The 13,833-nt window shown below is 53.8% G+C and overlaps 1 protein-coding gene and 1 long non-coding RNA gene across 3 annotated transcripts in view; one reads left to right on the top strand and one right to left on the bottom strand.

The window, feature by feature from the left end:
- Positions 1 to 1,130: 1,130 nt before the first annotated feature.
- Positions 1,131 to 3,139, bottom strand: LOC140642974 (uncharacterized). The gene is made up of 2 exons (XR_012039361.1): positions 2,587 to 3,139; positions 1,131 to 2,310 (listed from the first exon to the last, which is right to left on the bottom strand). It is a non-coding gene; the product is annotated as an uncharacterized lncRNA (long non-coding RNA).
- A 985-nt stretch (positions 3,140 to 4,124) lies between these two features.
- RFX4 (regulatory factor X4) overlaps positions 4,125 to 13,833 on the top strand; it is a 161,613-nt gene continuing 151,904 nt past the window's right edge. Inside the window, exon 1 of one of the 2 annotated variants that reach the window (XM_072844240.1) lies at positions 4,125 to 4,553. In XM_072844240.1, the coding sequence (XP_072700341.1) occupies positions 4,511 to 4,553 (43 nt within the window). In that variant the 5' untranslated portion in view covers positions 4,125 to 4,510. The remainder of the gene's footprint in view (positions 4,554 to 13,833) is intronic. The other variant, XM_072844242.1, reaches the window with a different exon arrangement.

Raw genomic sequence — 13,833 nt, 5'->3', positions numbered from 1 at the left:
AATGAACAAGGAAACAAATAATTTTAGATGGTGGTAAGCTGTGTAGAAAAAAATAAGACATCAACAAGCCAACAATTACAATCAAGTATGAGGATTAGAAAGTACAGGGCACCACGGAGATTGCAGGGGTGGAGGTGCAGCATGTCAGATGATCTGTCCCTTGTGTTCGGCTCACACATCCATTCTGAGGGCCTTAGCAGCCTCCTAGGTCTATACGAGCAAGGCCAATCCTACAGTTTTGTGGCACTGCCTGCTAGTGGCTACTGGGAAGCTTTATGAGCACTTCAGGTCACCTCTCCCTTGCTGCCAAATCCCTAATCCTGTGGCTCCCCCCACCCCCACCCCTGCTGTTGGCTGATCTCTGTGAATGGTATAAATAGGCCAAGTCAGAAAACTGGACATCACCCTTCTGTGGCCCTCACTGGCCACATCCAGTCACCACCAAGGCTGGTGGATGAGTCACCTCTCCCTGCCCACACTGCCAAGTCTCTATTTCAGGCCATCGTGATCTCTTTGCCAATGAACACCTCTAGTAACAACCCCTGATCCTATAGGCGCCCTATGACCACACTGGCATCTCCAAAACACAAATTGAGGGCTCTATGCTCAGAACCCTTTCAGGATAGATTTATGACCCTCCTGATCTGATCCTCACCTATCTGCTGAAGAAATTGCCCATTACTCCTTGCTCCCATGGCATGGGTAGCCATGCCAGGCTCGTCTTCAAACATATGCACAGGCCTCCTCCTTGTCCTTACTGCTGTCTTCAACGCCCCTCCACCTCCTTGCCTGCTGAGTTCAGCTCCCGGCTTAGCCATCACCTCCTTGAGGAGGCCTCGAGGGCACCAGCCTTCAAGGGATCCCATCACACCCACACTTTCCCCACTGCAGGTCTTGCTATATATGCTTTAGATTTTGAGCTCTGGAAAATAAAAACGGCATTGTTCATGACTGTGTCCAAGGGTGAGAGAGCCATGCCCAAGCTTAATTGTCCTCCTCTGAAAAGTGGGGACAAACAATAATATTTATATGTTAGTTTTATTGTGTGGATTAAATGAGATCATGCATGGAAATGCCTAGCACAGTGGAAGCACAGTCCATACATAGAGAGTAAATGGTAGCTATTACTATTACGATGTTATTGAACGTGAACAAACATTTTATTGAGGTTTGAAATACATTCAGAAAAACGCATAAAATCATGAGTGTACACAGCTCAGTGAATTTCCACTAGTGAACACACCATGTTAGTAGCCCATAGGATAGCTTTGTTTTTTAAACTCAAGGGTGCGCACCTGGGTGGCTCAGTGGTTAAGCATCTGCTTCTCCCTCAGGGCATGATCCTGGGGTCCTGGGATTGAGTCCCACATCGGGCTCCCTGCAGGGAGCCTGCTTCTCCCTCTGCCTGTGTCTCTGCCTCTCTGTGAGTGTCTCTCATGAATAAATAAACAAAACATTTTTAAAAATTAAAATAAAAATAAACGCAAGTGTGACCACTTCAGAGAGGTCCTCCCTGGTCCCACCTGCTACATAGCACTCATCATTGGACAACCTATACAATCTAATTATGTATTTTACCTATTAGCTATTCCCCTTCATTCCAATATAAGTTCCAGGAAGGCAGGATATTTTTTTTTAAGTCTACTTTCTTCAGTGCTGTATCCACAGCTCCTAGATCAACTACTGGTGGGCACATAGTAGGTGTGCAATAAAAATTGCCAAGGAATGAATGACTATCTGCTTATTTGCATTTCTTTGAGCTCCCCGTTTCTGCAGCACTGTCAGGGGGAAGAGCTGGTGCCATTCCAGGTTAGATTACACAGGGCGGAACCCGCACGCACCAGCCCTGCAGGGCCCACTTGCAAGCAAGTTCTTTCTCCTCACTTTTCTTGCCAGTCCGGCTCACCCCACCTCACCCCACATCCATTTTTCGGGTATAATTAAAATACGAATAATAACAACAGACCACCTTGGCCGCCAGCATCCCTCAAAAATTGCCCAGGTGTCCACCAACACCTGCATGCACCTGCTCAAGCTCCTGCCCAATCTTCTACCTTCGGATTGGGCCCTGCAGGCGGCTGAAGGAGGCTTTTATCATTCGCCGCATTTGGCTCTGGGAGAAATCGAGGATGCGGACGGTGGCTCCAGCCGCTCAGATCTTCTGACTCCGAATCCCGCCGTCCTCACCGCCGCGACACCGCCGCCTTCGCCTTCGGTCGCCACCGGTTTCCATCGACCGCTTGCCCGGTCGCCAACCGTCGCAGCTGGAAAGAATGCCTGCCTCTGCTCGGGGCCCTGTGAACAAAGTTCCTGCAGAAACAAACGCGCGATGAACGCGGCAGCGGACGGAGCAAGAGGGGACCGGCACGGAGCGCTCAGCCAGCCCCTCGGAGGAGGCGACCCTCCGCTGAGCCCGGGGTGGTGGCCCGAGGGCCGCGGGTGGCGCCGATGGCGCAGAGCAGATGCTCGGCTGCTTCCACATCCACTGCCTCTTTCACTCTCCCCCGCCCCCGACCCCGAGAGCGGACATCTTTGCCCCATTTTACAGAGAAGGAACCCGAGGCCAGGAAAGATTAAGGAATTTACCGAGTCGAAATTCGAACCCAGGGCTCTGAAACAGGCCAGCCTCAGGCTCTGCGCAGCCCGCACTCGGCGCCGCCGCCTCCTTCCTCCTCCCGCACCCGGACCTTAACTCGGCACGTGCTGGCCCCTGCGGGCCCCCAACCCTGTCCCACTTGGCCCTCCGTGGAGCGCAGGACGGGGGCTCCGCGAGGGACCGCGGGAAGGCGCGCCGGCTCGGGTCCCGGGTTAGAGACCCCCTCGCCGGGCCTTAGGGACCCCGCCCGCCTACCCCGCCCCTTCCGCGGCCGGGCCGGGCTGCCTCTGTCCATGGTCAAAGCACCCGGGGTAATCCGCCTTTCTCTTCCGCCTGCCGAGCCCCATTCATATTCTAATCACAGCGCTGCCGGCCCGCGAACGGCCACTTTATCGGGGCCCGCGGAGACGCAGCCTGCCCCCCCCACTTCCACTTCCAGACCCCCAGCGCCTCGCCCCCCTCTTTCTGCACTTTAAACTCAGGAGGGGAGGGGGTCCCTGGGAAAACCGCGTCCCCACTTGGACGCCGGGCTTCTCACAAACTTCGCGGCAGGCCGGGGTGGGGGGGGGGGCGGGGAGGGCGGGCGGGAGGAGGGAGGGAGGGAGGGGGCAGGGGGGAGGGAGGGAGGGAGGTCTGGGACACAGACAGACTGACAGAGTTACGGGAAGAGGCGGGGAGGGGGTGTCAGAGAGACCAAGGGGGATAGAGACAGAGGGGCAGAGTTCTAGGGAGAGACAAAGAGACGTGGGGGCAGGGGTGGACAGAAAGACAGCCAAAACAGGAGAAATAGAGGGACGCAGAGGACGAGGAGGACAGAGTGAGGGACAGAGACAGGGAGACGGGCGGAGAGGAAGAGCCAGGCAGGGGAAGGGGAGGGATTCGGTGGGTGGAGGAGATGGATAAACCCAGGGGAAGACAGAGAAAGTTCTGGAGGAGACCAGGCAGCCCCCTTCGCCCTCCCCGCCGGCGGCCTCCTCACCGCCCAGGTTGGGGGCTGGGGTCTTAGGGCCGCTGCTCTCCTCCCCACCTTTCGCTCTCAGCTCCCTCCACGCCTCCACTCGTCCACGCGTGTCCGCGGATCCGCGTGGAAAGGGAGTCGAGGCAGACCGCGTTCCCAGGGCCCCCACTCAAAATCTCACCCGGGAGCAAACCGGGAGGGGGGCACAAGAGAAGAGAGGAAGCAGTGGGGCCCACTCGTGGCTGCGAAGGCGACTCCCCAGGCTCCCCGGAGTCCCCTGCCGCCCCCCACCGCCCCGCCTGGCCCGATGGCGGGGGGAGGGCCGGGGAGGGAGGAGGGGGCCACATCTAAGCCAATTTTGATTTCGCCTATAATGAGTGCCGGGCGAAGGCTGGAGAAGGCCTCTGGAACTTTAAATAAGAAAAACGTTGCTAATGCTATAATAGAAGGGGGAAGTCGGAGGGCTGGGATTGCGTCGCTCTGAGCCCCCCTTTTCGGAGGCGGCTTTTCTTATTCAAAACAGGCCCACAATGGGCTTCACAGTGCGCCTCGCCACGGCCCCATCTGACGAGCGGCCATTCATCAGGCCGGCTGGCCTATCAATGACATTGCTCCCATCGGGGCTCCTATAAAATGATGCTTTTTCCCATGAAACATCCGCAAACATTTTGACGGGTTTGGCTTTGCCCGGCTGGATTACTGAGTGTCCCCTCGCTCGCTCGCTCGCTCTTTCTCTCTCCCCCTTCTCTGCGTGCTCTCTCTCTCTCTCTCCTCTCTCTCCTTTCTCTTTTCTTTCTCCTTTCTCTTTCTTTTCCTTTCCTCCTCTATCCTTTTGCCCTTGCGTTCTCTACGTCTTTTTTTCTCTCCGATTCCCTTCCTCCCCGGGCATCTCTAGCACAGGGGATCCCCAAACATCAGGACTTTTGGGGGGCGCCCGTGCTGTCCATGGGAAGAGCATGCATTGTGGGTTACTGGAGGAACCCGACATGGATTCCACAGGTCAGTCCTACTGGTGGGGGTTGGGGGGAGACATCGGGAGGGAAAGAAAAGGGAGACGGGGAACTTCAGAAAGAGTTGCAAAAAGTTCAGAAGGGTCAACTTGACAGTGGAACCCTAGGAAATAACGGAGAGCGTGCACAAGTTTTCAATCCGTCGCAAGGTGCGATGTAAGTGGATGCGTGGAAGTGTGTGTGTGTAAGCGTGTGATCGTGTGTGTGTAAATGTGTGTGTGTGTGTGCGCGCGCGCGCGCTGATGAGCGCGCTTTTGCTTGCCCTGAACACAAAGTTACGTAAAGATTCTCTGGCTCGCCGCGAGCTCGAGGTGCCGCTTGCAGAAACTTTGCGAGCCGACCGCCCCCTCCCGGGCCCGGCTCCTCCCCCGGGTTCGGGGGCCCCGGAATAGCGGTGCGCTCTGAGGCTGCGGGCTAGGGCCAGGAAGCCGAGCGGAACTCCCCAGAGGCGGGGGAGGGCGAAGGCTCCGCACAGCGCCTGGGAGGTGGGGACGGAGGCTCCGACTGGCGGAGACGCGCAGCTGGAGGGAGTGGCGGCGGCGAACACGGTGGTCCGAGGGAATCCGCGCCGGGTCGGAGGTGGGACCCCCGGGCCGTCCGAGGCGGGGTGTAACCTCCTCGCCCGGAAGGGGCATCCGACGACGCGCTCCGCTGCGGGGCTCTAACTCTGCAGGAGCGAGGGCAGGACGCAGTGCGGCCGGCGAGGCCTGGCGTCAGCATCTGCAAAAACCGCTCCGCACTTGAGGGGCTGCGGGAGTCAGGTTTTGGGGTCGCGGCGGTCCGTAAGGACCAAGGAAGGAAGCCAAGGAATCTCTTACAACGAAAAAGCCCGGCGTCTTGGTTGCCCAATAGAGCTTTCTCCACCTCCCACTTCTAACACCTTGGAGGAGCCGCCAAGGAAGAAGTTCCTTGGAAGTTCTCTCCCACCCGTCCCCAGCCGCAGTCCCCGACCAGTCCACTGCCAGCGCCACTCGGATGCGGCCTTGGCCAGTCTTGGGGAGGTCGGGTTGGGAAGAGGCAGAAGCAGGGCGGTGAGCGCAGCCTGGGCCCAGGCGGCAGCCAGACGAGATGCTGGAGCTGGTGTCTAGGAGCGTCGCCGCTGGGCTTTGCGGAGCCGAGCAACAAGTGCCTTCCAGCCTCTGCCGTCCCTGAACACACTCGCGTCCCTTCCTCGAGGAAATAAACAAGCACCCCCAAAATGTTTCCCACCTTTCCCCAAGCGCGCTGGAAATGGATGTGGGGTGGGGGTAGGGGTCATCCGGGCATCGCCCCAGATGGTCTTTCTTCGGTCTGTGCAGAAATTTCCAGCCCCTCCAGGCTTCTGTCGAGGCCCTGGTGGCCAGGACACTCATCCTCTTGGGCCAGGGGGATCTTTGGTTTTCCAGGGTGCTTGCCTATCTCTAATCCCAAGAGCCAAGTCCCTCTCCCACGGAGTGGGTGTGAGTCCCCTGGGAGTGGGGAAAGGTTGAGAGCCCCGCAGTCTTCCTGGCTGTACGAAGTAACCCAGGCAAGAGGAGGCCTCGCCTGCTGCGCCCGCCCAGCTGTGAGTGCCCGCGGGCCTTGCTGGGGTGCTCTCTGCTGGCAGTAAAGAAGACACCACAGAAGGAAAAAGCCCCTCCCTCTACATTTTGATGTCAAGCGATTGCACCACTAAGCACCTCCCGAGCACCCCAAATTTAGAGGCAAATATCCTTGAACAGAATTAAACCCATGTCTGCATTGTTTGCGGCCAAGTATTCCCAAGGGGCCCACATAGGGACTTGGGGTCTCCTCACACCCCGCAGGCACCAAGCCCCAGTAGGGGGTTTTAACTGCCCTCTCCACATGGCTGGAGCTTATTGTGCGTTCTGGGGGGAGAGCTAGGGGGTTGTGGGAACGTTCTGTCTTCTGTCCTTGATGTAGCTGCTGCTCGTGGAGGCACCTGGTCACTTTGACCCCAACTGCAAACACCCCAAACGGGTTCTGTAACAGAAGTCTCTTCCCCATCCACGCCCCCTCCGTTTTCCGAAAATCTGAGACGTCCCCAGATCGCTCGCCATCCCGAAATCAAACTAAAAAGTTTTGGGGAAATGACACGAGGCGTACAGGTGACATTTCACTCGGGAGTTGCAAAACCGACGACGCGGAAGTGCAGCTCCGCGCGGTCCGGTCCAGGAGCCTCCCCTCACCTCCCTTCCAGAGAACTTAATCCAATTAGCTTTTCTACAGAGTTTCCCTTGTTATGTAAAGGTCCTTTCTCCCCGCTCGCTGGGACTAGCGCTCCAAGGAGCAGTTCGATTCTGCTCCTTTTACAGCAGATTGCGTGCGACCAGAACCTCGGGTATCACGATCACTATTTCATTCTGAAAAGGGCTCGAGCAACCGATTCGCAGCAAGTGCTGGGGCGAAGTCGGGGGCGTCCGGGATCAGACAGGCGGGGGAGCCAGGCCTCCGTCCCCGACTCTTAAAAGGAAAATCCCCGCAAAGTGCCTCGGGCCCGGGAGAACCGTTTTGCAGGGGCCGGGGCTCTAGTGGTCTGCCTTGGGGCCACTTCAGCGTGACCTGAGGAAATGCGTCCCTTTGTTCCGCGCACCGAGTCGGTAATATATTCCTCCAGTTTTCCCCCAAATACTCATCAAGTGTGGGGCTAAGACAATGGCCCGGGCCCGTCGGGGGAGGCCTGGGGGGCCGGCGCGCGCCTCCCGGGCCCTCCGCGCGCTCGCGGCGGAGCGCGACAAAGCGGAGCCCCTGTCCCCGGAGCCCCGCTGCGCCGCCGAGCCCGGGCGGACCGCGGAGGCCGCACGCGCGCGTGGGGCAGTCGACGCGCCGCCCGCCCGGCCGGTGCCCGGTTCGCTCGCTGGTCCCGGCCCGCGCCGCACCCCACGCTCCCCGAACCGCGCCGGGCCCGCCTTCGCCACGTGAGCCAACCGCGGCGGCCCCGAGTGCCCGGCCCGCGGGTCCAAGCCCGGCTGCCCTGCCCAGGCCGGCGTTGCTCGGTTACTCCAGGTACCCGGACATTCGAGAACGAGGGAGAAAAGCAGGTAGAACTCTAGGCCCCGGAGAACCTGTGCCTGGTGGGCCGGGGCGGGGTGGCTACGCAACAGACGGGTCGCTTCTTGTTCAGCCGGCGGGCGCGGTAGAGAGGGGCCCTGCCGAGCCCGAGCTGGAGTTTTCTGCCTCCACCGCTTTCTGTCCCCGGGATCCAGAATCCAGAGGTGGGGCGGCCAAAGCACCCCTGGAGCCGGATCTGAGCACCACGGGCCACAACGGCTGCAGGGCACCCTGGTCTGCCGGCCCTCGCCCTGCTCAAGGCCTGACCTGGCCCTGCGGGCCCCCAGGTGGGGACATTCAGTGGCCCTGGCTCGGGCCCCGGGACGGAGAGCGCCCGGCTGCGAACAGGGCCCGGGCCTCCTCCGGCCTCTCCTCGCCACGGCCCTGGGCAAGGAGCAGCCGTCTCCGCCCGGGGGCCCGGTCTGCGGCTCAAGGGAGCAGAGGGCCCGGGGTCTGCCCCTTGCTCCTGCACCCAAATCGGGCTGTGTCTCCCTCCCTGGGCGAGTGTGCGTGCGCGTGGCCGGCGAGGGGGCCTGCAGGTGGCGGGGGTAGGGGCGCGCAGGCCTGGCTGCCCAGCGCACTGCCCAGCGCGCCCCTACCCCCGCCACCTGCAGGCCCCCGCGTCTGGGAGCTGGGCAGCAGGGTCAAGCGAGAGCCGCGTGGTCCCGGGCCCCGGGTCCCGGGCCGGTGGCTGCAGCCGCTGCCGGCGCGGACGCGGCGCTCGGGCGGGTCCGGGAAGCCCGGCGAGCGATGGGCGCGGCGGCCGTGACAGCGCGCTTTCCCGGGGGGCCCGCAGGCCCGGGAGACCCGGAGAAGTTTGCCGGGGCCGCCCCGCGGCCAGGCCCTGGGATTCCCTCCGCCGCGCCGCCCCCTCCCCGGCGCGTCGCCATGGTGACCGCTGGAAGTTGGTGGTGGAAAACAGACCCGGCGCAAAGCAAAATATTATGAGTGCAGTTGGGGTGACTTCATGGGGGGCGGGGGACCGGAGGGCATGAGCGGGAGCCAGAGGCACAGGCCGACAACAAAGGGCCGAGTGCGAGTTGGAAAGAGGAGTTTGCTTCGGGCCGCCCCGCCGCCGAGTGAGAGCTCCACCGACCTGCCCCCCAGAGGCGCCAAGGTCTCTAATTTCTCTCCTGCAGCTTCACCTTTTCCCTGCCCACCTGTGACCCTTCCTCCCACTCCCGCTCTCCAGGGTCTCCTGCAGCCTCGCTCCCCATCCCGAGGGTAGGGCCGGCTGGGCAGTGCGCCCGCCTCCCCCATGAGCCACACGCTCGCCAACGTGGAAGGTTCTAGCTTGTCTTCCTCATGCCCCGTGGGTCACCCAGGATGGATTTCTCGTCGCTCCTTCTCAAATCGAATCTTAAAAGGGTGAGGGCATAAGATACGGCAGGAAAGAAAAGAGGAGGTGCCTGGTCTGAAATCTTGGGGTAGGGGAGCCCGGCGACCCTCTCCAGTTCTTTCCCTCCTTTGTACGGTGGGAAAAGCTCTGAGGTATGCTTCCGACCCAGCCGGGTATAATGTTACTTTAGGTAAATCTTTCAGATTTTCATTGTCTATAAAATGAAGCCTTGGACAGCTTACAGTCTGGGATTTTCTGATAAATTAGGCATAAACCTCTTTATGGAACCCCCTGGGTGGCTCAGTGGTTGAGTTTCTGCGTTTGGCTCAGGTGGTGTTCCGGGGTTCCGGAATCGAGTCCCACATCCGGCACCCGGCAGGGAGCCTGCTTCTCCCTCTGCCTGTGTCTCTGCCTCTGTGTGTGTGTGTCTCATGAATAAATAAATAAAATATTTTTAAAAATAAACCCCTTTATGATAGAATTCTGGAAACCTCTCTATTTGTAGGATCCAGGAAGCATAGATGAGCTCGTTACCACTATCTGGACCGTGACCCATTGCACAATTTTGTGCATCTCTCCCCACACTAATAAATACTAAAATATTTTGGTTAGTCATCTTTAGAATTTTAAGAGTCCAGAAGAACCTCGGATAACCACTTTTTAAAGGTCCGTAATTTCCTTTCTTAGTTATACCTAAGGTGCATTCCTTAAGATACCGAATTTTGTGGGACTATACTCAGCATCAGTTTAGGGAACCCTGATATGCCTCTAGGGGATGAAGCCAGCGCACAGACCCTCACCTATGCCACAGACCCTCACCTATGCCAGAGAGATATACACATTGGCCAAAATAGGGAAATGTTGCCATCAAAGGAGAGCAAGACTCTATTCTCCCTTGCTCAAGCTCTTAGAGAGAGGCGAGGATCTTCTCACACCTAGCCACCCCTTCTGGGAATAATTTGAGCAGAGGAGCCCTTCCCTTATCCCTGATACTCCACTCCCTCATCTATAGTTGAATGGATTGGATGTAAAGATGGCTATGGCCCACCTAAAATTTCTCCCTACAATCACACAAATGTATCTGTGTATGTGGAATCTGCCAGGTATTCTGTAAAGCAGTTTTACAGACATTGATCCTCAAAGGCGCTCCAAGAGAGGGATGTAGTTGTGAGCTGCATCAAGCACAGGGTTTCTCTTCCATGTCTAACACCTTATGAGGTGGCGATTCTAAGTCAAGTTGGTGTGTGTGTGTGTGTATGTGTGTGTGTATGTGTGTTTGCCTTGGTGTCTGCATGGAAAAGGCTGAGACGATATAAAAAAGATGACATCACAACATGGGGTGCTGGACAGTCAGGTCTCCACTTGCACAGGCCCCTGAGAGCCCAGCCTGCGTGTTCTGCAGGACACTTGGGACACTCTTTGGCTGCCCCTCCAGGGCTCTGCGGGATGGAAAAGGCGCAGGAAACGTCTAATGTTTTTACCCCTTCCACTTTATATGAGATATCTGTGCAGTTTTATTAAGGTTAGGACAGAGAAAATGAACTCAAAGACAGTTGATTTGGAAGTGTCAGGTAAAAGTAAAAGAAAATACTTAGCGAGAATTTATCAGAGGTTTTATCTAGCCTCATTCACTAAGCACCTGCTGGGTGGCAGGATGGACAAGGCCACAGTCTCTGGCATCAAGGACTCTGCAGTGCATCAGATAAGAGAAGGCGAGGACATGCCAGGCATGAACTAAGTCCTTTAAGCACATTATTAGTTGAAAAAAATGAATGCGTTATTAGTTGTATTTTAAAATATATGTTATGGGTACTGTTATGATCTACACCATTATATGCCATGGTTCCTGGGGCAGATGAATACCCAGGAGGGGGGTAGGTGGCCTAACCTATGAGTGGTCCACGCTCTTAGTCCCAAGGCCATACTGATGATTTCTTTTTGTTCCTCCCCCTTCTTTTCTTCCTCTCCTCCTCCCCTTCTTCTTTCTCTTCCTTCTCCTTCCACTCCTCCTCCTCCACCACCTCCTAGTGAGGGAGAGGGTTGTTAGAAAAGATGTCCAATAAAGCATCCATCATTTTAGTGAAAGCAAATGACTTGCCATTTTGTCCTGGCAGGTACAGGGTAGGATAGTCCAGTAAACTGTGGAGACAACATGTTTAACTCTTGTTGGCAAAAATAGGGAGATAAAACATTCATATATTTACTACAGTTGTGAAATGTCCTTTAGTCTTCGGGATTCATTTGAAGTTAAGTTAACATTTGCTTTGTCCCTGAGAATGTCGAAGCTTTCTTCGTGCTCACATACAGACATACCTCGACAAGATTAAAGAGAGAAAAGCCATTAAGTCATGTGTGAATATAAGTAGCCTTTAGGTGATCTGACAAATAGTATATGGCAGCTAGACATCATTCACAGATAGGTGTTAACTTTTGACTGGAGGTGAATGTAGCCTGACTTAATGAAAAGAACATAAGCTTTGCCATCAGACAGACTAAACTTTAAGTCCCAGCTCAGCCACTTTCTGAGGTCAAATGACCTACCTTCTCAGTGCTTTCTGTTTTGTTCTTTGTGAAAGCATCTACACCATATTTTCCAAGGTCAAGAGAATATAATGAGATCATGCACATTAAGCCTGGCTTCTAGAAATTGCTAAGTAAGTGGCAGCTATTATTTAAAAACATTTATCTGGTCTTCCTAGGTCCAGTTCTGTGTATCTAGTTGGGAAAATGGAATAAGAATCCTGAAATGTAGACTGTTTCCGCATATCTAGATGTTTTCTGTATGTGTAGATACAGCCTCAGTTCTGATGTGAAGATAAATCATTCCTTTCTAAAATGTAGATAGAGGGATTAATTTCATTCTCATTTCCCTATCTTTCCCATGACAAAGGCATCTTACATGCTCCCGTTTGCCACGATTTCATCCTTGTGTTGTCCAGTTTGTTAAAGGAAGTAGAAAATGTGTCTTTGTAGGGGTAACACCTGTTGGCTGGAATTTGAATCCTGGAAGGAAGCTCCACAAAGCACTCAGACTAGCTATAGATTCCACCCCTTTGTCGGAGGCCCGGCCGCAAGTCCTGATGCCCTTCGGTTCTGGAATATGAAGGCCTCACATTCTCCATTCCTGCCCCCCTTTCTGATTGTAGGCATCACTGTTTTAAAGACAACCATTTTACACTTGATTTTCCAGAAGTGGAAAATTCTGTTTCAAACGAGCCACTCTCTGAAACTCGGTTGAGCAAGATATACAGAGACAGTTTAATTCTTTTGTCTTTCTTGCACATTTTTTAATGCAAGGAGAAAAATATTCATTTGTTCTGTTTCTGTTTTTATAGTATGCTTTTTACCTGCATTGCGATTTTTGAATTTTTTAAAAAATTTTATTTATTTATTTATTATTCATGATAGAGAGAGAGAGAGAGAGGCAGAGAGAAGCAGGCTCCATGCCAGGAGCCTGACGCAGGACTCGATCCCGGGAGTCCAGGATCGCGCCCTGGGCCAAAGGCAGGCTCTAAACCTCTGAGCCACCCAGGGATCCCCTGATTTTTGAATTTTTAAAATATTAACCACTTTCTTTCAGATAGAAAGAGATCATAAAAAACAGAAAAGAATGCAATTCATCCAGTAGGTTCTCATTTGAATAATGTCCAAACATAGGCAACTAGGACTGGATTGCCCTGTACCAGTAGATTATCTGGTTTTTGTCATGTTAGATCTGATCCTCAGAGCAGAATAACTTCAAAATATGTATGTAGTTTCCACTTTTGTGGTTGGTTAATCCCCAATTAGACATAAAAGCATAATCTGCCTCTGATCAATTAATAATTATTAATAGACAGGTGAAGGTGGACACGGTGGGTTTGCATTGTCGTAATTGTCTTGTTTTAATTTAAAGGGATAATGAGAAAGCCTTTGAAAAGGCTGCAACTGGTGAAGGGTAGTTAGCACTTGGTGCTGTGTGTTTCCTGACTAACCAATTGTGGTAAAGGTCAGCGTTGTTTAGATGCAGCCTAAATGAGTTTGATGAACATGGCAGAGTTTTATTTAATCGGAATGGAGAATTATCACTTCATAAGCATTGATCCTTTGAATCCATCTTGTTGGAGAAAATGCACTCAGTCAACACAAGTGAACTGCTCTTGAACTAGATTTCAGACTGTCATTTGAATAATCTGAAAAGTGATTAGTGATCGTTAATTACACCAGCAGCATCTAATTTTTGAGGTGCAGGTTCATTTGGTGAAGAAAATTATGACTGTGTTTGGAATCTTCTGATTGCCACAGGATCATCTCAAACTAGTATTAGACTATTTTTTTTTTAAGATTTTATTTTTTCATGAGAGACACAGAGAGAGAGAGAGGGGCAGAGACACAGGCAGAGGGAGAAGCAGGCTCCATGCAGGAAGCCTGATGTGGGACTCGATCCTGAGTCTCCAGGATCTGGCCCTGGGCTGAAGGCAGCGCTAAACGGCTGAGCCACCCGGGCTGCCTAGTATTAGGCTTTTGAAGAAAGAGGTATTTCTTTAAACATTACAGTTATTGAATTTCTAATTTAAAAAAAATGAGCATAAGTGATTTTTTGAGTCTCACGTCATCTTTTTCAGAAGGATTAGTCTAAATTTGGGGTGTTCCCAGTGGGTGCAATGTATTTCTAATTTGTATACTGTTTCTAAATGCCCATGGGTAGGCTGGTTCTTATTGAAGTTATTAGGATTTTACAAAGTTCCAGAATTGAGCTCATGACATATACTCAAATTTGTTTATGACATGATATTGATTACTTTAAATATTTTTCTATGTTTTCTTTGCAAGGTTCAGGTCCACTGATAATAAATAGACAGTAGGGCAGGAATTAGGAATTAGGAATTAGAAGGTGCCTATAATAGTTTCTTGTTCCACC

The sequence above is a fragment of the Canis lupus genome, chromosome 11 (assembly GCF_048164855.1).
Source record: "Canis lupus baileyi chromosome 11, mCanLup2.hap1, whole genome shotgun sequence".
In the NCBI taxonomy this organism is placed as follows: domain Eukaryota; kingdom Metazoa; phylum Chordata; class Mammalia; order Carnivora; family Canidae; genus Canis; species Canis lupus.
Note: the sequence above shows the minus strand (reverse complement) of the source record. Positions and strands in the feature narration are given on the sequence as shown.